General features: G+C 46.1%; 2 protein-coding genes across 6 annotated transcripts in view; one reads left to right on the forward strand and one right to left on the reverse strand.

Moving 5' to 3' along the window:
* Positions 1-7,440: 7,440 nt before the first annotated feature.
* DUSP11 (dual specificity phosphatase 11) lies at positions 7,441-24,563 on the reverse strand. 2 transcript variants are annotated; one of them, XM_084807112.1, is made up of 10 exons: positions 24,126-24,241; positions 21,021-21,096; positions 16,507-16,638; positions 15,472-15,595; positions 14,457-14,517; positions 13,358-13,404; positions 12,782-12,857; positions 11,510-11,638; positions 10,210-10,254; positions 7,441-9,215 (listed from the first exon to the last, which is right to left on the reverse strand). In XM_084807112.1, the coding sequence occupies exons 1-10, from the start codon at positions 24,155-24,157 to the stop codon at positions 8,954-8,956; spliced, it is 984 nt and encodes a 327-aa protein (XP_084663238.1). In that variant the 5' UTR covers positions 24,158-24,241; the 3' UTR covers positions 7,441-8,953. The 2 variants fall into 2 exon arrangements, with proteins under 2 accessions (XP_084663238.1, XP_084663237.1); XM_084807111.1 differs by lacking the exon at positions 21,021-21,096 and having other exon boundaries at positions 24,126-24,563.
* Positions 24,283-26,266, forward strand: part of KANSL3 (KAT8 regulatory NSL complex subunit 3) — a 33,461-nt gene continuing 31,477 nt past the window's right edge. For 2 of the 4 annotated variants that reach the window (XM_084807106.1, XM_084807109.1), the window contains exons 1-2: positions 24,283-24,889; positions 25,737-25,823. The gene's annotated coding sequence lies outside the window, so the exon portion shown is untranslated. The remainder of the gene's footprint in view (positions 24,890-25,736; positions 25,824-26,266) is intronic. The other 2 variants (XM_084807108.1, XM_084807110.1) reach the window with 1 other exon arrangement.

Consider the following 26,266-nt stretch of genomic DNA (forward strand, 5'->3'; position numbering starts at 1 on the left):
GCGGCAATGTCCGGCTCCAAAACGAACTTAGTGCGCGGAGCATCCTGTCGCCTCCCCACACCAGAACGCTCGGGGAGCCCTCGGAAGGGACGACGAAATCAGGGAAGCCTGCAGACGAGGAACTGTTGTAATAATGGGTGGCTTCAACTGTCCCCACATGGGACAAAGGCATGTTCCAGGCATGACAAATTTCTCGATGGCCTAAACTGTGAACCGACCAGAAGGAAGGCAAGGCAATCCCGGATTTAATTTTAAGTGGTGTCGCCCAGGACCTAGTACGAGATGTGAATGTTGTTGAACCGATTGGAAACAGTGACCACAGTGCTATCAGATTTAATATATATTTAAGTGGGAAATTGCCCAGAGAGTCCAAGATGGTCACCTTTGACTTCAAAATAGGAAACTGCTCTAAAATGAGGGAACTGGTGAGAAGGAAGTTGAAAGGGGAGTCAAGGGGGTTAAATCCCTTCAGAATGCTTGGAGATTACTCAAAACCACAATAACAGCAGCTCAGCTAAAATGCATACCACAGGTTAGGAAAGGCAGCACCAAGTCCAAGAGATCAGCAGCATGGTTGAAGCGGCATCAGGGAAGCTATTAGGGGAAAGAGAGCTTCCTTCGGAAAATGGAAGTCTTGCCCAAATGAGGAAAACAAAACGGAGCACAAACTTGCACAAAGGCGATGCAAGCAGACAATAAGAGACACGAAAAAGCATTTTGAAGAGCATATCGCTAACAACATCAAGGCCAACAATATTCTTTAAATATATCAGAAGCAGAAAATCGGCTAGGGGGCAGTTGGCCCGCTGGATGACAATGGAGTTAAAGGAGTACTAAAGGAGGACAAGGAGATTGCAGGGAAGCTGAACAAATTCTTCTCATCTGTCTTCACTGCAGAAGATATAGGACAGATACCTGTGCCTGAACTGCTGTTTTCAGGAAGGGAGTCTGAGGAACGGAGGCAAATAGTGGTGATAAATAAATAATCTTTTATATATTTATATCCTGCCTCTTTCTTCCAAGGAGCCCAGGGCAGCGAACATAATCCTCTTCCTCCTCTCCATTTTTATGCGCACAACAACAACCCTATGAGGTAGGTTGGGCTGAGAGTCTGTGACTGGCCCAAAGTCACTCAGTGAGCTTCCATGGCCGAAGATATACTCCAGTAACCTGTACCTGAACCAATGTTTTCAGGAACTCCCAATTTAATACAATTATGAAATAAAGACCTTGTGTGAGTGCCGCTCTCAGCCTATTTGTCAAACCACTCTGTTTAGTCAATCCCCCTGCGTTCAGTGTGGTCTACTCCTGGGTAAGCCTGAGTGGGATTGCAGCCTTCCCTCCTTTCTTGGCTGTCCCAGCCTCTCCTGGGGGCTTTCCCTCCCTTGCAACCAACTGCTATTGTGAATGCTTGAAACAGTATGGTTGCAGTTTTCTGAGTGGGGAAAACAGGCTATATACTATGAATGAGGAAAACCGCAACTGTGCTACTCTGAATGCTTGTGAATAGGAAGTAGTGTTTGTGAATGGGAAGTAGTGCTAAGTGTGAAGAAGCCTATGTCCAAAAGTGTCTTACTGCGAATGGGGAAAACGAGGGCAAGGGCAGGGAGTGGCCTCACCCTTTGACCAAGTCCAGAAGTAGGCATGCCAGGATTTAATGCAGGGGGACGAGGCTCACCAGCAGAACCGCTCTGGAGCTGCATTCAAGAAAAACAACACACTAAGACGACTTTTGGAAAATGCACCTTTTCCAGAGGGAAGCTGAGGGGGTAGCTGCAGATTGACAACAGCATCATCTGTCGTTAACAGCCTTGATGTACTCCCCTCTGCATTAAATTGGCCATGTAGATTGTCTGTCTGGAGAGCCTACAGCCCAAAGACAGATCAGGTTAGAATACTGCAGCTTACTATAAAGTGTGTAATTTAGAATAGAAATTAATTAGTTTGCCTTTTAAAACATGTGAAGTATACTATTTTTTTATTTGCCTATGCAAATTAATTTGCCTATGCAAATTTGGGCAACTTCTGTGTCCTATGAGCCTGTGCCCCGGATCTTTTAAGTACATAGCACCACCTCTAGGGATGGGGAAAAGTGTTCCTTGAGGTTCTGGGGTCCCGAGCCATGCAAGGCTTTATAGGTTGAAACCAGCACTTTGAATTGGGCTCAGAAGCCAGTGCCAGCAGGTCAGAACTGGAGTTATAAGTTCAGAATGCCTAGTTCTGGTCAAAAGTCTGGATGCTGCACATGGCACTTGCTGCAGTTTCCCGACTGCCTTCAAAGAAAGCCCAGCATAAAGCACATTGCAGTAATCTAACCTAGAGGTTACCAGAATATAGACCACCAACACCAGGCTATCCCCATCCAGATGGGGTTACAGCATTGCCTTCTACCAGATGAGCCTCCTGCGCCTCCAATGGCAATGGTAGATCCAAGAGCACCTCCAAGCTTTGCAGCTGTTTCTTCAGGGGGAGTGTGATCAGTCTAGAACTGGTTGCACCTCACCCATCCAGACTGAATGGATTCACCCATGGATTTGTCAAAAACAAGTCCTGCCAGACAAATCTGATCTCATTTTTTGATCAAGTAACCTCCCTTGTAGACCGTGGGAATGCTGTAGACATCGTATACCTCGACTTCAGCAAAGCTTTCGATGAAGTGCCCCATGATATCCTGATGAGCAAACTAGCTCAAAGTGGGCTAGAGGAAACAATGATCTGGTGGATCCACAGTTGGCTGCAGAATCGGTCTCAAAGAGTGCTTATCAATGGGACCTTCTCAAACTGGGGAGAGGTAACGAGTGGGGTACCGCAGGGCTCAGTCCTGGGCCCAGTGCTCGTCAACATTTTTATGAATGCCTTGGAGGAGGAGGTGCAGGGAATGCTGATCAAATTTGCAGATGACACAAAATTGGGTGGGATAGCTAATACTTTGGAAGACAGAAACAAAATTCAAAGTGATCTGGATAGACTGGAGCGCTGGACAGAAAACAACAGAATGACATTTAACAGGGATAAACACCAAGTTCTGCACCTAGGAAAAAGAAACCAAATGCACAGTGACAAGATAGGGGATACGTGGCTCAACAACACTACAAGCGAGAAAGATCTTGGAATTGTTGTCGATCGCAAGCTGAATATGAGCCAACAATGTGATGTGGCTGCAAAAAAGGCAAATGCTATTTTGGGCTGCATTAATAGAAGCATCGCTTCCAAATCCCAGGAAGTACTAGTTCCCTTCTACTCTGCACTGGTTAGGCCTCTTCTGGAGTACTGTGTCCAGTTCTGGGCACCACACTTTAAGAAGGATGCAGACAAACTGGAGAGGGTTCAGAGGAAGGCAACAAAGATGATCAGAGGACTGGAAACAAGGCCCTATGAAGAGAGACTGAAAGAACTGGGCATGTTTAGCCTTGAGAAGAGAAGACTGAGGGGAGATCAGATACTGCTCTTCAAGTACTTGAAAGGTTGTCACAGAGAAGAAGGCCAGGATCTCTTCTCCATCATGCCAGAGTGCAGGACACGGAATCATGGGCTCAAGTGACAGGAAGCCAGATTCCGGCTGAACATCAGGGAAAACTTCCTGACTGTTAGAGCAATACAACAATGGAACCGATTCCCTAGGGAGGCAGTGGGCTCTCCCACACTGGAGGCGTTCAAGACGAGGCTGGACAGCCATCTGTCAGGGATGCTCTGACTTGGATTCCTGCATTGAGCAGGGGGTTGGACTCGATGGCCTTGTAGGCCCCTTCCGACCCTACTATTCTATGATTCTATGAAAGAGGACAATGTCCCTGTCTGACCTGGATCTGCTTCATCGCCCTCAGCTGTGGTTACACCATAGAGCTGCTTGGACTCTGCAAGGCAGAAGCTGCCTGGGCCATTTCTGCATTCCACAGATCAACCAGAGCTTCAACAGGAGTGCTGGTCCTGTTAGCTGGGTCCCCTGCTGCCATCGCCAGAGCCATCTGGAAATCAATTGAATCCATCAGCCTCTGAGGTTGGACCATACTAATAGGTCTTCCACCAGTGCAGAAGGGAAAAGATTCTGATAGTCTAAATCTCAACAGATGATCTTACCATGACAATGGAATGGTGGTAAGATCCCCCATCTTCAGTTTATTCTCTTCCTGTCCCATCAAGAAAACAGGTCCAAAGTGTGTTCAGCCATATGAATTGGGCAAATGTTTTGGGACAGCCCCATGGCTGTCATGAAGTCCTGATCTGGCAGCTTTGGCAAGGATATTGAAATCCTCCACGACAAGCAGCCTGGTGTGAGGAGGCAGTGGTCTCATCGCCACATCCAAGACCACCTTTGTCAGCTCAAGACAGGAAATGCCTGGGCAGCGAGGCAGGGGGTGCAACAGCAGAATCCCTAGTTTGTCCCACTCACCCTATGCCAGGTACAGACTCTCTACACCAGCACTCAGTTGAACCGGGAGCCTGGACATAGATGTTGGGTTCCTATCGACAACAGTGACTCCGCTCTCCAAGACCACTGGAACTGGAGCCCCCCACAGCTGGCTTGTCACTCCTCCTCCCAGGCTCATAACACTCCCCTCCTCTAGGCCCAGACCACAAACACAACCAAAAAATATCCCCAACAGTCCTATGTAGGAGTTCCCCAGAGAAACCCCATTCGCCAGACACAGAGGATGAACTTGGCCTTTCACCCCTTGAAGTAGCTCCCCCAAAGGGATACCCCTGCCCCCGGCTGCCTTTGGTGTCCCCAGCAGCAGCAGACAAGGGCCATCCCCGGAGGCAGGGCATAACTGGCTCAAGTCATTCATCAGCCAGGGGAAGCCCTCACTAGTGCCGACGATGTCAGTGCACCGAACAGCAGTAAGGCAGCAACACAGTGCAGGGGCCAAGACAGTAAAAACACAGCCCAGCTATCCCGCAGAATGTCCTGGCTACCTTATCCATTGCTTCAAGGGCTTATGGAGGATAAGGTTATCAATGCCTAGTAGTCATGATGGCTATATTCTACCTCCATCAGAGGCACTGTGCCTTTGTATACATTGCTGGGGAACAGGTGGAGGAGAGGGCTAATACTCTTGTGCGCTTGTAGGCTTCCCATAGGCGTCTGGTTGGCCACAGTGTGAATGAGGCTGGTTATCACCTTGGTGGACAATCTATACCAGGGACTGGACAGGGGAGTGTCCCTGTTGGTCTTGCTGGATCTCTTGGCGGCTTTCGATACCATTGAACATGGTATCTGTCTGAGGCATCTGAGATGGGACTGGGAGGCACTGTTAGACGGTGGCTCCAGTCCTTCTTGGAGGGGCGATCTCAGAAACCTGTGCTGGGAGATTCCTGTTTGATGCCATGGCTTGTGGCCTATAGGGTCCTTAGGGGTTCCATCTTATCCCCCATGCTATTTAGCATATACATGAAACCACTGGGAGAAATTATCTGGAGTTTTGGGGTTCAGTGCCACCAGTATTCTGATGACAGCCATATCTCACTTTCCATCTAAATCCAAGGAAGCTGTTTAAATCAGTGCCTGATGTCAGCAATGGACTGGAGGGCAAATAAATTGAAGCTTAATCCAGACAACACAGAGGTGCTTTTTGGTCAGGCAAAAGGCAGATCAGGGAACAGGGATTCAACCTGTGCTGGACACTACACTGCCCCTGAAGACTCAGGCTCGCAGTTTGGGTGTACTTTTGGACTTGGCCCTGAACCTGGATGCCCAGGTCTCAGCAGTGGCCAGGAGAGCGTTTGCACAGCTGAGGCTAGTGCACAACTGTGCCTGTTCCTAGAGATGTCTGATCTGGCCAGCAGTCAAAGACCGTTTCATTCAAGGTCTTTGGCCTGTAAGTGGGTCTCTTGGGTTGAGTGCTGTTTTTACTTTCTATTTTTTATTCTGTAACTGTTATATTTCTCTTCTTCTAATGTATTGTTTTAATTAGTTTTAACTGTGTCTGTAAGCTGCTTTGAATGCCAGTTTTTGGGGAGAAAGGCGGGGTACAAATCAAATAAAGAAAGAAACAACATCTTTAGTCTGATCCAGCAGAGCTCTTCTGTTCAATTTTTTAAATGTAATCAGTTTTAAAATTTTAAAATATTGTGTCAAATTTGAATCCATGATCCTCTATGAAGCCTGTTTTTTCAATGTAAAAAAAAAAAATAACTTTGAGTCAAGCACAAGACACAGTAGGTCACATACTCTTATTATTGTGGAAAAGCATTAATATATACGACTGTCAATCAAACGAACAATGTGGGACACTGACTTTCCATGCCATGAAGGATCAGTGGTCTGGCCAGCAATTACCATCTCTTGTACTTCTGGGCCCTTAACCAACAATCCAGCATGCCCAACTCTGTCTTCAAGTGACTGAACTTGTTTAGTGTCGTTGCATGTGTACAGAGAGTGCCAAATGGAAATCCATTAATGTAACCATTACCTACTTTGATATTCATGACCTGGTTCGCACGACAACTCATACTATGGGTTGTTGAATTGTGGGTTGTCGTTACGTGCGAACCTGGAATTATGGGTTAACTGTGGGTTGTTAACTATGAACAACCTATGAAGAGAACTCATAGTTTGTTGTTGGGTTGTGAACTCTGGGTTGTTTAACCCATTGGTTGTCATTACGTGCGAATCCAGAACTGAGGGTTGTTTCGCTAACCTACAAAGGTGGAAGGCAAGAGTGGTAAAAAAAAAACAAAATCAGCCACTGTACATGCCAGTGCTACAGTGTCGCAAAGGCATTTGGAATACAGGGAGGGAGCAGGCGAAGGGGGCAAGAACCAAACAACCCAAGAACTGACCAAACAACCAGCTGTTTGCTCAATTGTCTGGCAGCCAAACTGTGGTTAACTCTGGGTAAGGCAACAACCAATGGGTTAATTAAACCAAGGGTTGTCATTACATGTGAACCAAGCCATTTTGTAGTGCGATATTTTACAGGTACAATTTTGCTGTACAAAGGGCAAGTGAGTTGTATTATGCAATAATATTTGTTTTTCAGTAACCAATTATTACCTAGGCTTGTTTAAGAAATCAATCATACAATACAAATTTAATTCAAATCATCTTTCTTGACCATTTAAGCCAGTTTTCACTCACTGAATTAAATCTGTTCACCAGCTTTTCTTAGACTTATCACTGCCAGATATTTGTACTTGTTCATATGCATGCCACTCCCTCCCCACTCGCTGATGCACTAGCATACTTGTGTAGCAGCAAGCATAATGCAGCTGAGAGGCACAAGAAGATTCACATTTGTTTGAAGCTAAGCCGTGTAGGAACTAGTATTTAGGGATATGAAACAGGGGATCCTTAAGTGCTCTAGAGTGAACATCATCTACATAGTTCAAACTAGTTGTGCTCCTCACAGTTCCTGGCGCCAAAGATCTGCTGGCAACCAACCTTTAATTTTGGTCTTCAGTTTAAATAAATTATGATGAATAATTAGGGCTGTCACCCAATTTAAAAACCCTTAATCATTATTGTTTGTTTATTTTCTATACTGCCCAATAGCCGAAGCTCTCTGGGCGGTTCACAAAAATTAAAACCAAACAACACACAATAAAACAATTTAAAATATATAGAACATTAAAACCACAATATAACAATACAACCACAATAAAACCTAGCAGCAGTGCAGGAGTTTAAAATACAGATTTAAAACAGCAAAGCTAAAAATTTAGAAAGCTAAAATGCTAAAATGCCTGGGAAAATAAAAAGGTCTTCACCTGGCGCCGAAAGGAATACAATGTAGGCACCAGGTGAACCTCACTAGGGAGCTCATTCCAGAGCCGGAATGTATAAACATACATATGTGCAACTGACTTTGCTGATGAGAAAACCCGCCAGAGGTAATAACAAAAAAGTGTACTTTGGTGGTGCATGCGTCACAGCAGGCCTCTTAAGAGGTCTTCCCTCTTCTGTGTGAGAGAGGGGGAGGGGACCTCTAAGATGGCACAGCAGCTTTTAAAGGTAAAAACTTTTTCATTTATACATTTGAGTTGCCTGTCTTTTTCACAGATTAATGTAGGAACTCCACACACAAGCCATTCGGAAGTTCACCTAGACAAGCTTCATGGAAACAAGAACCTCCCCGTGGATTCAGCTTCATGAGTCAGCACTATTTGCCTTCTATGCACCTGCTCTTGATAGCACTCACATCTACCAACACACCTCATTTGGTAGGACCACTTCTGCAACTTTTTATCTCCTACACAAGCAGGGAGCAGGAATTAACACAGTGTCTGCAAAGTATAAGCTCCAACTGACCAAGGCAAATGAGGCATGCTCTATGTTACAGCAGAAGGCAAAACAATAAATATATAAATCCCCAAGATTAGTGAACTCTGTTCTTAAGGAAAATCTCAAACTTGACATGTTACCTTTGCAGGGTAGGAACTGCCCCCACATGGTGCAGGCCATACTGCTTCAGTAACATGTAGAAACAAATATTATTGGTGCAATGACATCATTGCTTCCTGTTCCAAAATAACTTACCCTATAAAGTGGGCTGCCTAGGAGCTCCAAAGCTATAAAACAGCTCCTGAAATTTGGTTGCAAACTTGAGTCCAACTGATTTATGACGCAGAAATCCATTTCAGAAGAATGAGCATGCCAGTTCCCTTATGAGGGTCATGGTAGTAGTCCATCTTCAACAGTAGCAGGGGAAGGTAATTTTTATTTAACACAAATGTTAAGCTCAATATGCAAACAATTGTAATGTGAATTCTTCTACTGGTAAGAGGGGCTACATCTTGTTTGTAAGCAGGCACTAAAAAGACAAACTTAAAAGATCAACTGAATGCTAAAGCAGCCATCTGTAGCATTGATTTGCAACCCAGGAAAGTATGGTGGCAACACAGCAACCATGTAAGGTAACCAACAGGTTTTCATCTGCTGAATAAATAGCAAGCCAAGAACAGATTTCTGTTTAATTAGTATGAGATCCTGTTCTCCTTGCCCATTACATTTCCGTCAATAATGGTGGAGTTGTCTATCTATTTTGTATCCTCCTTGTTGTAGTGGATAATGAAGATTTTGCATTCGAAAATATGGTCCTTCATATTCTTGCAACTGTTGCTGGTAAGGAGAGTTGAACAGGCCATGGTTGGGACTAACACTGTGGCCTGGTCGTTGCTGGATGACGCTTGGTGTAGGGGTATATTGAGGATTGTGAACAGGATGACCTTTGTCATAACACGTGATGAGATTTGGGTTCCTGGTATGATACAGTTTTCTGAAAGAGAAGCCACAAGATTTCAGAGAAGAGCCAAATGATTTTGAAGAGCCTGCACTATAACACTCCAACCCACATGGCAATCTGGACCTTCCAATGTGCTTCTTAAACTTCCATGATTAACAGCACAAATTCCAGCAGCTGAGCCTGCAGTGTAACTGGGTGAAAAGAGGTGACAGCACTAAAGCAGACGAGAGCACTGCTGGCAACTTTAAGTCTCAGCTTGGGTACAGGCAGGTGCTTTACCAAACAATGCTGAATGGAAAGATAACTCAGTTGCTTGTCTTTAAGGTGCCGGTCTATTGCTTTTGTTGCAAAGGACTAATATGGCTCCCTGCATCCTGCCCAGGAAAAAGATGCTAGCAGGGTCTACCAGCACATGTCAGATGTGTTTCCCCTATAGTGACACCATTCCTCAGCAAGGGGTTGGTTCACTACTTGAAGCCTACTTTATTCAGGAAAGAGGCAGCAGTAACACTGCAGCAAATGGAGATAACTGGCAGTACTTTGCATGTCTTTCCATCGGTATAGCAGAGATAGATAACAGTTGCACTTAGGCAGGTTACATGTATTTGGGGCATTCTGAGATTCTACCATACAAGCATAAGATCTGTAAAATTTTGCACCTTTCACTCTTTGTGTGTTTAAATTGTGTTCTCGACTCTCATCACTGCAGAAAAAAGCCTGGCAATGTCTGGAAAGGCTCAATGGCCAAAGGATGGAAGGGCAGCACTGATTACCTCAGGAGCCACCTCATTCCACGCCTTCTCTCTCCTCTGCCCCTGAGCTCTTTACAAAAAGGCACGCTCTTAGAAAGACGATTCTGCAAAATCAGGCTGACAGAGTCAGATGTAGTGTGCAGAACTGATTCGGAGGATGAAATTTGAATATTCTGTTGCTGCAGAACATGAACAGCCCTGGACTAGAGGTGCCTTCTCAATGACAGATGATATACAATGTGTTCAGAAGTTTCCAGGAATTCTTAACAGTTTACCTGTGCTGGTTATGTCCACCCCGTTCTCTCCTAGAAGAGAAGTGCCTGTAACAGAAAGAAGACACAGGCTACAAGAACTGCTGGTACTCAAGTGCCTACACTGTTGTTTTCAAGCAAACACTCTTTCAGCACTCCTTGAAGCCTGATGGAGAACCATCTCTTCATCAAGTGTGGTCTTGGGCCCATCCATGTAGTACAAGGTGGGGAACATTTCCCAGCCTGAGGGCCTCTTTATGTCATGGCTAAAATTCCAGGGGCTGAATACTGGGGCCACCATACACACACGCATGCATGAAAATGCCCCTCCCCCAACATGGCAAATAAGCATGAAAAAAAAACCTACTGATTTCTCTCTTCCTCCACGGGCAGCTTGCATAGCTTCCATGCTGAGCGCTGGGAAGGAGTCTTCTCTTTCTCAGTGCCCAGCGTGGAAATGTAGCAAGCTGCCCATAGAAAAAGAGAGCAATCTCTTCCCCCATGGGCAGCTCACTAATGGGACTCTGCAGCCATGCTGCTTCTTCTTAGCTGAGCAGCAGAGGCATTTGAAACCTAACGCCTTGCAACCCCCTGCCCCAAGCTGATCAGGAAACAGCTGAGCAATGGGGAAAAGGGGGCTGCAGAGTCAAAGAGACTGGGAAAGGCTTGGGAAGAGACAGCATGGGCCACATCCAGCCTGGATCCCCACCCCACAAGGACTAGATCCCTAAGGTCTAAACAGCAGTAAGAGTGCCTTACTCTATTCTGAGAGGGAGAAAGAACCAGAAAGATGGTCAAGGCACTGGATCATCAGAACAACCCACAAAAAGAACCCATGGTTTGTTGTTGGTTTGTGAACTGTGCCTTGTTTGAGGTTAACAAACCATGGTTTGTTAATGCAGCTGGGTTCACACAACACAACCCACGTTTCAACATCTTACACTCAACCCATACTCAACCTTGAGTATGGGTTGTCGTGTTGTTATGAACCCAGCCCGTGGGTGTGCTAACATTGCTATGACTTCATTCATTGGCTAAAACCACTAAAAAGTGGGAGCAAGCTAGTTTCTCACAAAATGAATGGGCAGAACAGCGGCTGCACATTTTGCCTCATGCCTCAGATTCTACCAGGGCTAGAGACTTAAAAAAATTAAAAAGTTGGGAAACTGGAGACTATGGCCCTTTGAAGGGGTGAACTGCCCTCCCTTACTTGCCCCTTCCTGCGGGCACCCATGCTGCTCTGACAGATTCTCATTTCTAGAAACATTATAAGGTTCCATTATTATTTGATCCTATTAGATGCCTAGAAGGGAAAAAATGAAACCTTGGTTCTTTCAGTGGGAACTGCTGGAAGCTTTGTGAACTATATTCAACTGCTTCAAAACCAGGATTTGGGGTGGGGCCAAAGTGTCCTTTAATCCAACTGCATCCTGAAACAGGCATACGACGATTCCTTTAAAGAGAAACATTGAGGGATTAGGGGATATACAAGAACAAGCAGCCATGGAATAGGAATTAATATGTTTCAGCCAGCCAGGCCATTTTTCAGGACATTCATTTCATTTCTGCTCCCCGCCCGCCGGATTCACCCTGCCAAACACTCAGCATACTGCAGCCACTGAGCATGCGGAGTCCTCATTGAGCTGCTTTGGGCCCTCTCACTTCTAGGGGATTTTGTAACAGCCATAGGAGAACAAAAATGTGTTAGTTTCAAACTGGATGACTCCATTTTCTATTTTGGATACTTAGTATGGCCTACTGGGATCAGGAAGATTTTCCATGGGTGTGTGCATGCATGAGCGGGGGCCTCCTTTCCTTTGGCAATTAGGGACAAAAGAGCTGGGGAGAGGATGTGTCCATTTTGTCTTCCTCTGCAGATCAAGGTAACATGCACAAGTGAGCTATAGCCACCTCTTCTGCTAAAACCTCTGGTGCCAAATATTAGTTCTTTCCTGGTCCGTGCTGCCCAAGGAAAGAAGGCATATGCCAGGGATGGAGAAACTCCAGCCCACGGAGGTTCCCCATCTGGGCTGCCGAGGTCCCACGGAGGTTGGAAGCTCTGCCCCTCTACCAGCAACAGAGAAAGGCAGGCTCTCTCTAGTGCAAGGAGAAGAAACTCCATTCTTATCTTTCATCCCTGGTTGGAGATAAAGTCTCTTTCTGCTGCTGAGGAACTGCCTTTTGCTCCATGCAGAGGGGGGCATGGAGTGATGATTCCTGCCTCTCTCTGCATGAAGAAACTCTGCTATGATGTCATGGGGCAGGGCTTCAGGGGGAGCGTTCACTCCTTATGTCATCTGGCACCTGGGGAGTGAGCTGGAGAGCAAACCATCCCCTGGGGGCTAAACAGTTCCCCACTCATGGCTTCTGCACACTGATCTGTCAAGTGGTTACTATGTGAAGGACCCAACCTCAGGGCCTGCAGGGGTTTGGACTTGTGGATCCTAGTACTTTCCTCAATAAGTACCATGTGCATTAAATTGATGAAAAATTAGTGGCAGATATTACAGCAGAATCCTTTTCTCCAGCTAATTCATGCATCATTGTTGAAGTAAAACAACAAAATAACTAATAATGTACAAAAAAAGTTACTTACTTTCTTCCAGGTCCTCTCTGAAGGTCTTCAATATAGTTCTTCCTCTCTATAGAATGCCCTCGGTGTCTATTGAACACTTAGAAAGAAAATTCTAGATTTGCTTAGAGTGATGGGGACACACAACAGACCTAGTCCATGCCCTATATAAAACATTTCAGCATTATGCCTATATTGTAGATTGGGAAAGGGTGTGTATGCACTGAGAAAATTGTGGCTTGCATAAGGCCACTTAGCAAGTTTATGGCTGAAATGAAATGATGACATACCAGCCTGCTCACTCAATTCTCGAGTCTTGTTTATAATGGTGCAAGCACAGGCTCTATTTGCATAAAGAAAATATGAGAAAAGACTTATGGCAAGCTTGGAAGGAGTGCACTAGTCTCTATCTAAATCAATCTGATACAAATTCCATGTGTCTCTCTAGTAATGTCTCAATTGCAAGAGGAGAGTTGTGGTTATCTTAGCTCTCATTTAAAACAGAATTAGGCTGAACAGTTTCCATCTTGAAGTTCATGGGAAGTTTTTGAAAAAAGCTATCAAATGCCCCAACTCTGCAAATAAGGGTACATCACTTACATTCTATTGCCATGTTTGGATCCATTCCTTCAACATCGATTAGGTACCTAAACACAACAGCAACATAGTTAAAGAAAGAACTAGCAAAAGGCAATGCTAGAATATTTTTAGAAAGCAGGCTGTATTATCTGTAAATACTCAGATAACTAATATCCCTGAGATTACTACTCTGCACTACGGAACAGAGAAACTGGGTGTATAGCAAAGCTTATGTTGTAACTGCTTAAACATTGTTCTTTTAACAGCCTGATTCTATACCTGTTTACTTGGAAGTAAGGAATTTAGTAAGCGTGCACAGGATTTCTACTGAAGGAAGGTAGGGACACATTACACGCTTGCTAGAAAACATGTAAGAAATGTGGAACTCATTCGCTTACTATTGTTTTAAAATGCCCACTGTACTCCCCCCTCTAGCACTGTTCCAGTCCAAGGAATCAACTGGATATCTGGGATAGCACTGATAACCCATAAGCAGCTAAGACGCTTGTTGTATGGCTCCAAATATCTCAGCTCAACCCTCACAGCAAAGGTCCATGGCTCTTCTAATATGACAGGGAACAGTTCTATCCTGTGCCCGTCAGCAGTTACAAGTGGACTGCATGGATAAGCTCCAGAAAGCCATATCTAAGAGATATTATTATTATTGTTATTATTATTAAATTTATTAAGATCAATGGTTCTGATGGACAAGTGAATTTTGGTCGCCTCCAACTTTTTCAAAATCAGAAGTCCGACCCTGAAATCCCAACCTGCAACTTAGGATCCACGTTTTGTATTTAACCAAATACGTTCACTTCCTTCTCTTTCCCTCTCCTTTCTTTTGTCCCTTAAAAAGATTAAAACCATAGGAAAGTGATGGATGACCCACTTTAGTTGAGCTACAATCCATTTTTAGGTCACAAGCCAGCAAGTGAAGATCAATGACCTAATGTCTGCAAGAAGCCCATTTTAAATAAATACATATACAAATGGAGACATTCATCCAGGAGAAAGGGTTATTGGCTTTACATTCAGCAGGGATACTTATGTGGCAGATATCCAGTTATTCATTTAATCCTATCAAGCCAAACTTCTGATCAGCATCCTAAGGGCAACTTACCTGCAAACAAGGTAACCAGTTCGATTCAAGCCATGTGTGCAGTGAACTCCAATAAGCTTGTCTAGGAAAATAAGTGTAAAATGTTTTTATAAAGGCTCAGTTGCACAGAAAATGTTGTCAAATTGCAAGTGCGAATACAGCTGACATTTCCTATAATTGTTTGGAGAGAAAGTACTATTTATGGCCAAGAACTGGCTTATTTAGAAAACATTCTGCTACGAAATGCACAAGCTTAGTAATCATGTACAGCCCTTCTGAAAAGCAAAATAATGCAGAGAAGCCTTGCTTGTGAAGGCAAAGAGCACCTCACTGCTTACATTAATTTAAGAGCAGCAGCTTAGCTTCCAGCCATGGATTGGCATGCTCTAAGAAGAGAGCAGTTATCCTTCTCTCTCATTCCTGCTCTCCCTCCCATCTTTCTCCAATACCCAACTTTAGATCAGGGGTGGGCAGAAAGTAGACCTCCAAAGAGCCAGCATGGTGTAGTGGCTAGAGTGCTGGGATCTCCCGACTGGGAGTCGGGAGATCCGGGTTCTAGTCCCCACTCGGCCATGGAAGCTCACTGGGTGACTTTGGGCCAGTCACATACTCTCAGCCCAACCTACCTCACAGGGTTGTTGTTGTGAGGATAAAATGGAGGAGGAGGAGGATTATGTACGCCACCTTGAGTTCCTTGGAGGAAAAAAGGCGGGATATAAATGTAATAAATAAATAAATGTTTTGGATTTCAATTCCCAGAATTCCTGACCATTGGCCATGACGGCAGGGACCTCTGGGAATTTAAATCCAAAACATCTGGAGATCCACCTGCTGCTCACCCCTGCTTTAGATGATAGGCTTGGGGTGGGAGCCTGTCTGCTTACATCATGTATATGGATGGCACTGTATACTGCCAACCAGTCAAGGCATTGTGGAAAAACACTATTAAACGCGAATCAATGAAGTATGGAATGTATCACTAATGACCACTGCTGTCTTAAAAAAGACCAGCTTCGAGTCATCAGATCATGCTTACCATTATGTTGGTTTTCCATAAGGAATTTCTTCACAGCACTTCTGAATTTAGATACCGTGTCATTATCTGGTACTTCATGTCCTACTGTTAAAATCTTACAGTATTGCACCGTGTCTGGTAGCTCCTGCAAAAATGTGCCCAACACAAATGGTTGCAATAAATATCAAACAAACCCACATGACTCTTCCCACATTTAGATGCAGAGGAAATCAAAAGCAAAGTGTGATATTTGCCCCACACATCCCCTTGCTTACATGCTTCACTTTCCTCCTAGGCAGCTGTGTAGCAAAGGGGCTCTGGACGGAAGCCCAGTTACCTCACTGGCATCTCTAACCTAGTCTGACTGAAGGCTTCAGCCCAGCAGCCAGCCACCAGCCCATAACATTTGCTACAGAGAAACTGTACCCTCTTTCTTCCCCTTGTCTAGCCCTGCCCACCACCCTATAGCCAACCACTTTCTTCTGTGGGCCAACAACTGGGCCATGCAATGCTCTTGCAGCTCTGCTGACCATCTGGCTCAGTCACACGATACTCCTCTGGTAGTGGCTACAGCTACTCACATAAATGCATCATACAAATATAACCAAGACTGATTTGCCCTTAAAAACCTCCTAGAAAATGGCTACGCTCGATGCTGTAATTCCCATCCCACCCCTCCTTTCAGGCCACAGGATGTTTCTAGTCATTCTACAAAGAGGAAGGATTGTACTGGAGATCCAGAGGAATGCAAATCAGTGGAACAGCTCTACCCATAATGGCCAGAGAAACCCCACTGGGTCACATCCACATACAACCTGAGCCCTCAAACACATGCCCTGCTTTAAACACTGCACATGGCATTGCTTACAGCTATTACATAAGGAAAGCTGAATCCATTTCTTCAAAGCTTCCTCTACAACCCTGAGCAGAAACCTTCTTCAGTGAATAAGGAGCAAGAGCCTAATTCTAACAAGTGCTTTCATATTAAGAACACTGCCAAATGATCGCATCAAGAACATCTACCCCTTTAAGGCAAGTCTGATAAACTGAACTTACCTCTGGCTCATAATAGCGGGTAGTGTATGTTAAATCAATGATCAAGCCAAGTTCTTCTTTCTGCTCTCTAACTTGATTAACAAGGTCTAATGGAGAAAAACGTTCATTTGGGGCAAGTCTCCATTCAAAACTCTGGAAAAGAATGAAAGCCATTCAACCAACTATTCTAGGTATCCAAAGAAGAGCACAACTGTATTTACATAATTCTGCATTACACGAGCATGCCACACAGTCTATTAGAGCTGTTTGTATGCCAAACACACACACAGTTCTACACTGGACAAAAATGACCTAGAAATAACGAGGGTCATAATGTCCAGTGCCCTGCTTTTTACAGTTGCGGGCTGACAATCCTTATAAGCCGAGGCATTCACTCTTGCAACAGGAAAAGGCCAGGCTAGGGAAATTAGCGTAGACTCACATGAATACAAGCTTACTCACAATTGCCCTACATATCAATTCAGCCTTCCCCAACCAGGTGCCCTCCAGATGTTTTGGACTTCAACTCCAACCAGCCCCTGCTGACCATTGGCCATGCTGGGAGCTACAGTCCAAAACATCTGGAGGGCTCCAGGTTGGGGAAGGCTGCACTAACCTCACACAGAAGCTATGAAATCTGGATTATAATGCAATGCAAGCAGGTCAGAAGTAAACAAGATACCTCATGCCAAAAGTGCCTACATAATACACAAAACTACCCAGAAAACTACACACCTCAGGGAAAGACACACACACACACACACACCCAGTACAGGATCGCTTGCTAGTCTGATCTAGAAAGCAGGATAGGAAGGCATCAGTTAGAGATCATAAGCATCAAGCAAAACTAATCTGCAAATTTTTTCCAAAACAAAGGTTCTTATGCTTTGGGGCTGGAGCTCAGCAGTAGGGCACATACATTGTATGCAGAAGGTCCCAGGTTCAATCCCAGCATTTCCAGGTAGGGTTGGAAAAATTCCTGCCTGAAACTTTGGAGAGCCGCTGCTAGTCAGTATCAACAACACTGGGCTAGATGGAGTAATGGTCTAACGCAGTAGAATGTGGCTTCCTATATTCCTAACCCAATGTTTTATGTCATGGCATGTTGTTGTTGTTGTTCAGTCGTTCAGTCGTGTCCGACTCTTCGTGACCCCATGGACCATAGCACGCCAGGCCTTCCTGTCCTGCGCTCTCTCCCGGAGCGTGCTCAAGTTCATATTCATTGCATCCGTGATGCTATCTAGCCATCTCATCCTCTGCCGTCCCCTTCTCCTTTTGCCTTCAGTCTTTCCCAGCATCAGGGTCTTTTCCAGGGAGTTTTCTCTTCGCATTAGGTGGCCAAAATATTGGAGCTTCAGCTTCATTATCTGTCCTTCCAATGAGCACTCAGGGTTGATTTCCTTTAGGATGGACTGATTTGACCTCCTTGCAGTCCAGGGGACTCGTAAGAGTCTTCTCCAGCACCACAGTTCGAAAGCATCAATTCTTCGGCGCTCAGCCTTCCTTATAGTCCAGCTCTCACAGCCATACATTACTACTGGGAAAACCATAGCTTTGATTAGACGGACCTTTGTCGGCAAGGTGATGTCTCTGCTTCTTACTATGCTGTCTAGATTGGCCATAGCTTTCCTCCCAAGGAGCAAGCGTCTTTTAATTTCATGGCTACAGTCACCATCTGCGGTGATCTTGGAGCCCAAGAAAGTAAAATCTGTCATTGCTTCCATTTCTTCCCCTTCTATATGCCAGGAAGTGATGGGGCCAGATGCCATGATCTTAGTTTTTTTAATGTTGAGTTTCAAACCAGCTTTTGCACTCTCCTCTTTCACCCTCAACAAGAGGCTCTTGAGATCCTCTTCGCTTTCTGCCATTAGGGTGGTATCGTCTGCATATCGGAGGTTGTTGATAATTCTCCCAGCAATCTTAATTCCGACCTCTGATTCATCCAACCCGGCATTTCTCATGATGTACTCTGCATATAAGTTAAATAAGCAGGGTGACAATATGCAGCCTTGTCGTACTCCTTTCCCAATTTTGAACCAATCGGTTGTTCCATGTCTGGTTCTGACTGTTGCTTCTTGACCCTCGTACAGGTTTCTCAGGAGACAGGTAAGGTGGTCTGGTACTCCCATCACTTTAAGAATTTGCCACAGTTTGTTGTGATCCACACAATCAAAGGCTTTAGCGTAGTCAATGAAGCAGAAATAGACATTTTTCTGGAATTCTCTTGCTTTCTCCATGATGCAGCGAATGTTGGCGATTTGATCTCTAGTTCCTCTGCCTCTTCGAAACCCAGCTTGTACTTCCGGTAGTTCTCGGTTCGCATACTGCTGAAGCCTAGCTTGTAGGATTTTGAGCATCACCTTGCTGGCATGTGAAATGAGCGCAATTGTGCGGTAGTTTGAACACTCTTTGGCGTTGCCCTTCTTTGGAATTGGAATGTAAACTGACCTTTTCCAGTCTTGTGGCCACTGTTGAGTGTTCCAGATTCGTTGGCATATTGAATGCAGCACTTTAACAGCATCATCTTTTAGGATTTTAAATAACTCAGCTGGAATACTGTCATCTCCGCTAGCTTTGTTGTTATTAATGCTTCCTAAGGCCCACTTGACTTCACTCTCTAGGATGTCCGGCTCAAGTTCAGTGAGCGCACTATCATGGCTATCAGGGACATTCAGATCTTTCCTGTATAGTTCTTCTGTGTATTCTTGCCACCTCTTCTTAATCTCATCTGCTTCTGTTAGGTCCCTGCCTTCTTTGTCCTTTATCATGCCCGTCTTTGCACAAAACGTTCCCTTGAGATCTCCAATTTTCTTGAAGAGATCTCTAGTCTTTCCCATTCTGTTGTTTTCCTCGATTTCTTTGCATTGTTCATTTAAGAAGGCCTTCTTGTCTCTCCTTGCTATTCTCTGGAAATCTGCATTCAGTTGGGTATATCTTCCCCTTTCTCCCTTGCTTTTCGCTTCCCTTCTTTCGTGAGCTACTTGTAAAGCCTCATCAGACAGCCACTTGGCTTTCTTGCATTTCTTTTTCTTTGGGATGGATTTCGTTGCTGCCTCCTGAACAATGTTACGGACCTCCGTCCATAGTTCCTCAGGCACTCTGTCTATCAGGTCTAATCCCTGAAATCTATTCCTCACCTCCACTGTATATTCATCAGGGATATGATTTAGGTCATACCTGAACGGTTTAGTGGTTTTCCCGACGTTCTTCAATTTCAGCCGAAATTTTGCAAGAAGCAGCTCATGATCTGAGCCACAGTCAGCTCCAGGGCTTGTTTTGACTGACTGTATGGAGCTTCTCCATCTTTGGCTGCAAAGGACATAATCAATCTGATTTCAATATTGACCATCTGGTGACGTCCATGTGTAGAGTCGCCTCTTGTGCTGTTGGAAAAGAGTGTTTGCTATGATCAGCATGTTCTCTTGGCAAAACTCTATTAGCTTTTGTCCTGCTTCATTTTGTACACCAAGGCCATGCCTGCCTGTTATCCCGGTGATTTCTTGACTTCCTACTTTAGCATTCCAATCCCCTATGATGAAGAGGACATCTTTTTTTGGTGTTAGTTCTAGAAGGTGTTGTAGGTCTTCATAGAACCGATCAACCTCAGCTTCTTCGGCCTCAGTGGTTGGGGCATAGACTTGAATTACTGTGATGTTGAATGGTTTGCCTTGGATTTGTACTGAGATCATTCTATCATTTTTGAGATTGTACCCCAGTACTGCTTTTCCCACCCTTTTGTTGACTATGAGTGCTACTCCATTTCTTCTAAGGGATTCTTGCCCACAATAGTAGATATGATGGTCACCTGAATTAAATTCGCCCATGCCTGTCCATTTTAGTTCGCTGATTCCCAAGATGTCGATGTTCAATCTTGCCATCTCATGTTTGACCACCTCCAGCTTACCTTGATTCATTGATCTGACATTCCAGGTTCCTAAACAATATTGTTCTTTACAGCATCGGATTTTCTTTTCACCACCAGACACATCCACAGCTGAGTGTCCTTTCGGGTTTGGCCCAGCCGCTTCACTCTTTCTGGCGCTACTTGGAAATACCCTCTGCTCTTCCCCAGTAGTATATTGGACACCTTCCGACCTGAGGGGCTCATCTTCCGGCGTCATATCTTTTAGCCTTGTGATAGGTTCCATGGGGTTTTCTTGGCAAGAATACTGGAGTATTCCATGACTATGTCATGGCATAGCTCTGGCTAAATGCCTGTAGCCTTGATCAACTTCCAGAGGCACTGCTCTCCCTCACACATATTCCTTCCCTTCATACATACATCACTCTCTCTTTCTCCCACCCACAGTCACACCCACATACCATACAGAACCAACATTACGTTTATTGGCTGACATTCATACTACGTCTAATACTAGTATGATATGGGCACAATTAGCACTGCTTCTAACAAAGCCAACTGATCATTTTACATTGCCAGCACCCAGCCTTCCCCCAAAGTGACATCAGTATAAGAAAACATGACTTTCACAATGAAAGTAATTGAACTACTACATCTATTGCAACTTATCTACCTTCTTAAGAGGGACTTTAAAAGCAATAAAGCGTGTTCCAGGTAGTCTTTTTCCAAGAGGTAGGTAATGGGTCCATCTAGAAAGAAATTTTACAATTTACTGCTTCTGTATAAACGTGACTAGGCTGGAACGGCAAAGAGGGAAGCACAATTAGAGGAGAGGGTCTCCATGAACCAGAGCCTCCGATAGCCTCATAGACTGAGGGACAGACCATGAACTAAGTTTTATGGATCCAATGATCTTATCATGCTCTAGATCTATTCTCTGCCAAGAAGGTGCTGGAAAACATGTAGCAATAGATTAGACACAGAAAATGGAAGACAGAAACACAGAAAGTTTGAAAATTTGGGGACAGACTTTTTTTCTGTATTTTTCTGGTGTGTGTGTCCCCCCCAATGTTTTCTGGCCCTTCAAATTTCTAGTTACTTGTTTATGTGCAACAAATGAGAATCTAAAAGCGGTACATTTATTGTTGGCTTAAGTAAGCCATCTTGAGCTTTTCTTTTAAATGAAAGGTCGGATAAAAATACTTTTAATAAATATAATAATATTTAGAGTACAAGCTCCTTAGGGCAGGGGCCTGTCTTTTTGCTCATGTTGCTCTGTAAAGTACCAGGTATACCAGCCTTCACCAAACTGGTGCCCTCCAGATGTTTTGGACTACAACTCCCATAATCTCTGACTATTAGCCATGCTTTCTGGGGCTGATGGGAGCTGTAGCCCAAAGCATCCAGAGAGCACCAGGCCGGGTTAGCATACTAATACCATTATCTAAATAACTGTAAATGTAATATGTAAAACTGTAATATGTAAAAACTAATTTCCACTCTATTCCACTCTAGCATGACCAAGAAATACAACGCAGGAAAAGGCATGGGGGATAGCAGGTTTGATTCTCAAAGGCGGGAGTTACCACAGTCAAAGGTAGGGGTTTAGCCTCTACCCCATGTTACATCTCTAGTGAGCAGTGAAGTAGCCAAGTTTGCTGATGACACCAAAATATTTAGACTGGGTCAAACAAAAAGGGACAGTTTAGCTCTCCAAAAGGATCTGTCCAAACAGGGGGAATGGGCATCAAAATGGCAAGTGTAGTTCAATGTAAGCAAGCGTAAAAGTGTTGCACGCTGGGGCAAAAGATCTCAAACTTCATATATATGCTGAGGGTATCTGAGATAGCAGCAACTGGCCAGGAAAGGGATCTTCAGGCCATGATGGACAGATTAATGAAAACATTAAAACACTGAGCAGTTGCTGTGAAAAAGGTGAATTCCATGTTGGGGGTCATTAGAAGGGGAAGAGAAAATAAGACTGCCATATAGTGCAGTCACATTGTGTACAGTTCTGGTTACTGCACCTCAAAAAGGGTATTGTAGAGCTGGAAAAGGTACAGAAGATGGCAACCAAAACGATCAAGGGGCTGGAGAAACTCCCCTATGAGGAAAGGTTACAACATTCGGGGGGGGGGGGGGATATAGCGAGACATGATAGATGTGTATAAAATTATGCATCGTGTGGAAAAAGTGACTAGTAGTCTCTCTCATAATACTAGAACCCTGGGCTGGACTCATCCCATGAAGCTGAATGGTAGGAGATCCAGGACAGATAGAAGGAAGGACTTCTTCATGCAGCACATAATTAAACTATGGAATTCACTAACAGAAGATGTAGTGATGATGGCCACCAACTTGGACTGTTTTAAAAGGGGATTAGACAAATCCATGGGGGAGAAAAGTGTCTCCCAGTCCACATTTTCCACACCATGCATAATTTTGTACACCTATATCATGTCTCCCCTTCCCTTGTTTTTTTCCAAGTTAAACCATCCTCGCAGGAGAAGGTTACAACAGCTGTAATCATTTTCATTGCCCTTTTCTGCTCTTTTTTCAGCTCTACAATATCTTTTTTCAGGTGTTTTGACCAAAACTGTACAGTATTCTAAGTGTGGCGGCACCATAGATTTATATAAGGGCAGTATGCTATTGGCAGTTTTATTCTCAATTTCTTTCCTAATTATGCCTAACATGGAGTTTGCCTTTTTCACAACAGTGCTGGGTTGACATTTTCATCGAGCTGTCCACCACAACCCCAAGATTTCTTTCTTGGTTGGTCTCCACTAGCTCAGATCCCATCAGGCTAATATTTATGATAACTATATGGTAGAACTGTGCATCGCTTTGGCTCTGGAGCTGAATTCCAAGCTGAAGTAGGGTGCTTCAGGATGCACCCGAAGCAGGTCAGGATCAGCCCAAAGCAGGTCAGGCCACTCTGAAGTGCTTTGGAACCATCCGTAAGCCCGGCCACTCCTATGCCCAGCTGCGCAACCCCTCGCCACATGGCCCTCTGCTTCGTACATGGACCCTCAGGACAAGCACTGGCAGCCTCTTTGAGGGAGTCGCCGTTGCGACTTCCTCTATTCCAGAAAACTGAATCCTGTGCAAATGGTGGCCTTACAGCTGTCACTTGCACAGGATTCAGTTTCTGGAAATGGCGACTCTCCTGAAGAGGCTGACGGTGTGTGTCCCAAGGGTCCGGGTAAACAGCAGGATCTCGCGTGTTGGGTGGGGGAGAGCCCACTTTGGCCTTCAGAATCCCACTTTGGCCTCGGGACCTGAAGTGAGCTGGGTTGGACCCGAAGTGGCCTGAAACGGGTCGGGCCCGCCTCAGAAGCCCTGAAGCAGCCTCTGCTATACAGCCCTACTATATCGTACCTCCAGTATCAGAGGCAGCATGTCTCTGTACACCAGTTGCTCGGGAACATGAGCGGGAGAGTGCTACCGAGCTTGTGGGCTTCCCAATGGGGTATCAGGATAAGACAAAACTGGAGAACGTCCGAGGCGATCCGGCGGAATAAAGAGATGACGCCTCAGGACGCTGAAAACACGCTCGAGGCCGATCCCACCGGGCTCCCCCGCGGGGCGCTCGGCTGGGCCCTGCCGGCACGGCTCTCCCGGCGCTCCTCCGCCCGCCCCCTGCGCGCTCGAGCCAGCGCGAGCCACGGGCTCCCGCGCTGCCGCCCGCAGCTGCCGCGCTAGTTCAACGCACGCGCAGCCCGCTGTTCTACGAGGCCCGCCCGACAGCCCGCGGCCCTCCGCCGGGGCGGCTCACCTGTCCGGGAGCGCGGTCCTCTGCTTCGCCATGGCTCCGCCAGCCAGCCCGCGCGCGCCCCCCAGACCCCCGACGCCGCAGGCCGGCCTCGCCCTGTCGCGGCGCTTCCGGCGCCCTCGGGAAGACGCGACCGCGGCGCTCCCGTGACGCAATCGCCGCGCGCAGCGCGGCGGGGCTCCGGAGCAGCGGCCCCCGCAGGCGGGCTGGGGCCGCGCCCGCTCTCCCCGCCTGCCGGCAAAGCGGGTGGGCGCTCTCCTGCCGCTTCGTCCGAACCATGGTTCGGGGAGGATCCCCCAGACCCGCGCGGGCGGTGCCGGCGGCCCGAGGGCCCCGCCGGCGTCTGGGGCTCCCCTTCCGGCGCCCGCCCATTCCGCGGTCCGGATTCCGCGTCTTGTGAGCGGCTACGGCGAAAGGGCCGCGCATGCGTAGGAGCGCCCGAGGCCTGTCCGGGCGGCGCGGAGGTTCCGGGGCGGCGCTGAGTCCCCTCGCTGCCGTCTTCTCTCTTCCTCCAGTCGGGGGCGAGGCGCTTGCGCTGGGCCCCCAGCTTCGAAGGGAACAAGCAACAGGCCCGGGACTCAAGCGCGCCCGCCTGGCGGGGGCCCCGCCTCGCGTTTTGGGGGCGGGGCGAACTCCGGGCACTCTTTACATGCTTAGGGGCGCTCTCCCTTGGAACCTGACGGCGGGGACGCTCTCTGCTTCCAGCCTCCCCTTTTCGCCGGGGTCCAGTCGCTTTGCTTCGCAGGCCGCCTCGAGCTCTGGAACAGGTGCGCGCGCCTCTTTTGTGGGCGCCTCAGGCAGGAGGGAAAGGGTCTCCGCCCCGAGGCCCACCAGGCGACGCGAGGGAGGGAAGCGCAGGCAGGCATGCATGCTGTTCCTATTGGGTCGATGCTTTCCCCACGTGGCTGGGTGGAGCCCAGGGCGTGGTGATGCTTGGGAGCGATGGTGGCGTTTGGGCCCAGGTGCTGTTTGGAGCCTGGGGCTGCTTCTTACGTTTGTATCTCACCATTCAGGGTGGTGTGTGTGTGGTTCTCCCTTCCCCATTTCAAAATCACAACAACCTTGTGAGGTGGTTCGGGCTGAGAGAGCGTGACTGGCCCGTATTCATCCAGTGAGCTTCAAGAACATGCAGGGATTTGAACCCGCATCTCCCTGCTCCTAGTCTGATGCTCTAACGCAGGGGTGCATGTAGCTCCTGTTGTGATCCCCTGCCACCGAATTTACTGCTGCTGTGGTGGCAGCAGCAAAAAGGGGTGTGATTTCTAGCAGAACAAGGCGGATGGGGAGCATGCAGCTTCTTTGCAAGCAGACTCACACTCCCAGAAATCTAACCGCTCCAACCACACCAGCTTGAATAATTGATATCTTCCTTTTCCCAAGCTCTGGATAGCTATTGATCAAAAACATGGAAAGCAATTGGAAATGTAAGAAAAGAAGAATAGAATAACTATTCTAAAACTATCTGGAATTTATTTGGCATAGAATGCATGCTAAGTGCTATACAGAACATAAAAGTGATGCATTCCTGTAGCCTGGAGGGTTTATGGTAATTAAGAATAGAAGCTGCCTTGCTGCATCAGACTAAGGTCTATCTAGCATTTTATTTTCTTGCAGTGGTCAGGAAACCCACAAGTAGGGCGTATCCATCAGTTTGTCCCCACTGTCTGCCATGCAAGAGGTGCATTGCTGTTGAACATGGAGGTTAGTTTTTAGCTTTCATGTCTAATATTGTTGTAACCAAGCCTGAGCATATTATGAGCCATTCACATAAATAAAATAATAGTCAGTTATAGATATTTGTCATCTTAATTTTTCAAAGCCTTTTGTGTTAGCGGCCAGCTTGACCCTCAAAGCCAGAAGTTACCAATGTATTGCTTGAAGCTGCGCTTTGGTTTGTGTTGCCAATCTGTCATTCTGTGAATGTCACATTAGAGAGATGGAATTGGGATCAAGGGCTGACAAACGTGTAGACAGTCAGGTTAAGGGGAGTAAAGTGGCAGCGGAGCCAGATAAATCTGTTACTTTGGTAGTTATTCTGGCTTTTGGATTGTCTGTGGAAAGGTCGTAAGTGTAGCAGAGTGGAAGTTGCGGTTTGGTTGTAACTGGGGCAAAATAAGGATAGGGAAGGTTGAACATTGGCCCTG

This window comes from Heloderma suspectum, chromosome 6 (assembly GCF_057233095.1).
Source record: "Heloderma suspectum isolate Gila_16-S chromosome 6, 16-S_ref, whole genome shotgun sequence".
NCBI lineage: Eukaryota > Metazoa > Chordata > Lepidosauria > Squamata > Helodermatidae > Heloderma > Heloderma suspectum.

What these genes read in the sequence shown, in the direction of transcription:
- DUSP11 (XM_084807111.1), bottom strand. Translation starts at nt 24,548, where the DNA reads ATGCGCGGCCCTTTCGCCGTAGCCGCTCACAAGACGCGGAATCCGGAC. An exon ending in CCCGCTATTATGAGCCAGAG is followed by an intron (nt 15,596 to 16,506) that starts GTAAGTTCAGTT and finishes ACATTTTTGCAG; the next exon opens with GAGCTACCAGACACGGTGCA. An exon ending in TATGGAAAACCAACATAATG is followed by an intron (nt 14,518 to 15,471) that starts GTAAGCATGATC and finishes TTATTTTCCTAG; the next exon opens with ACAAGCTTATTGGAGTTCAC.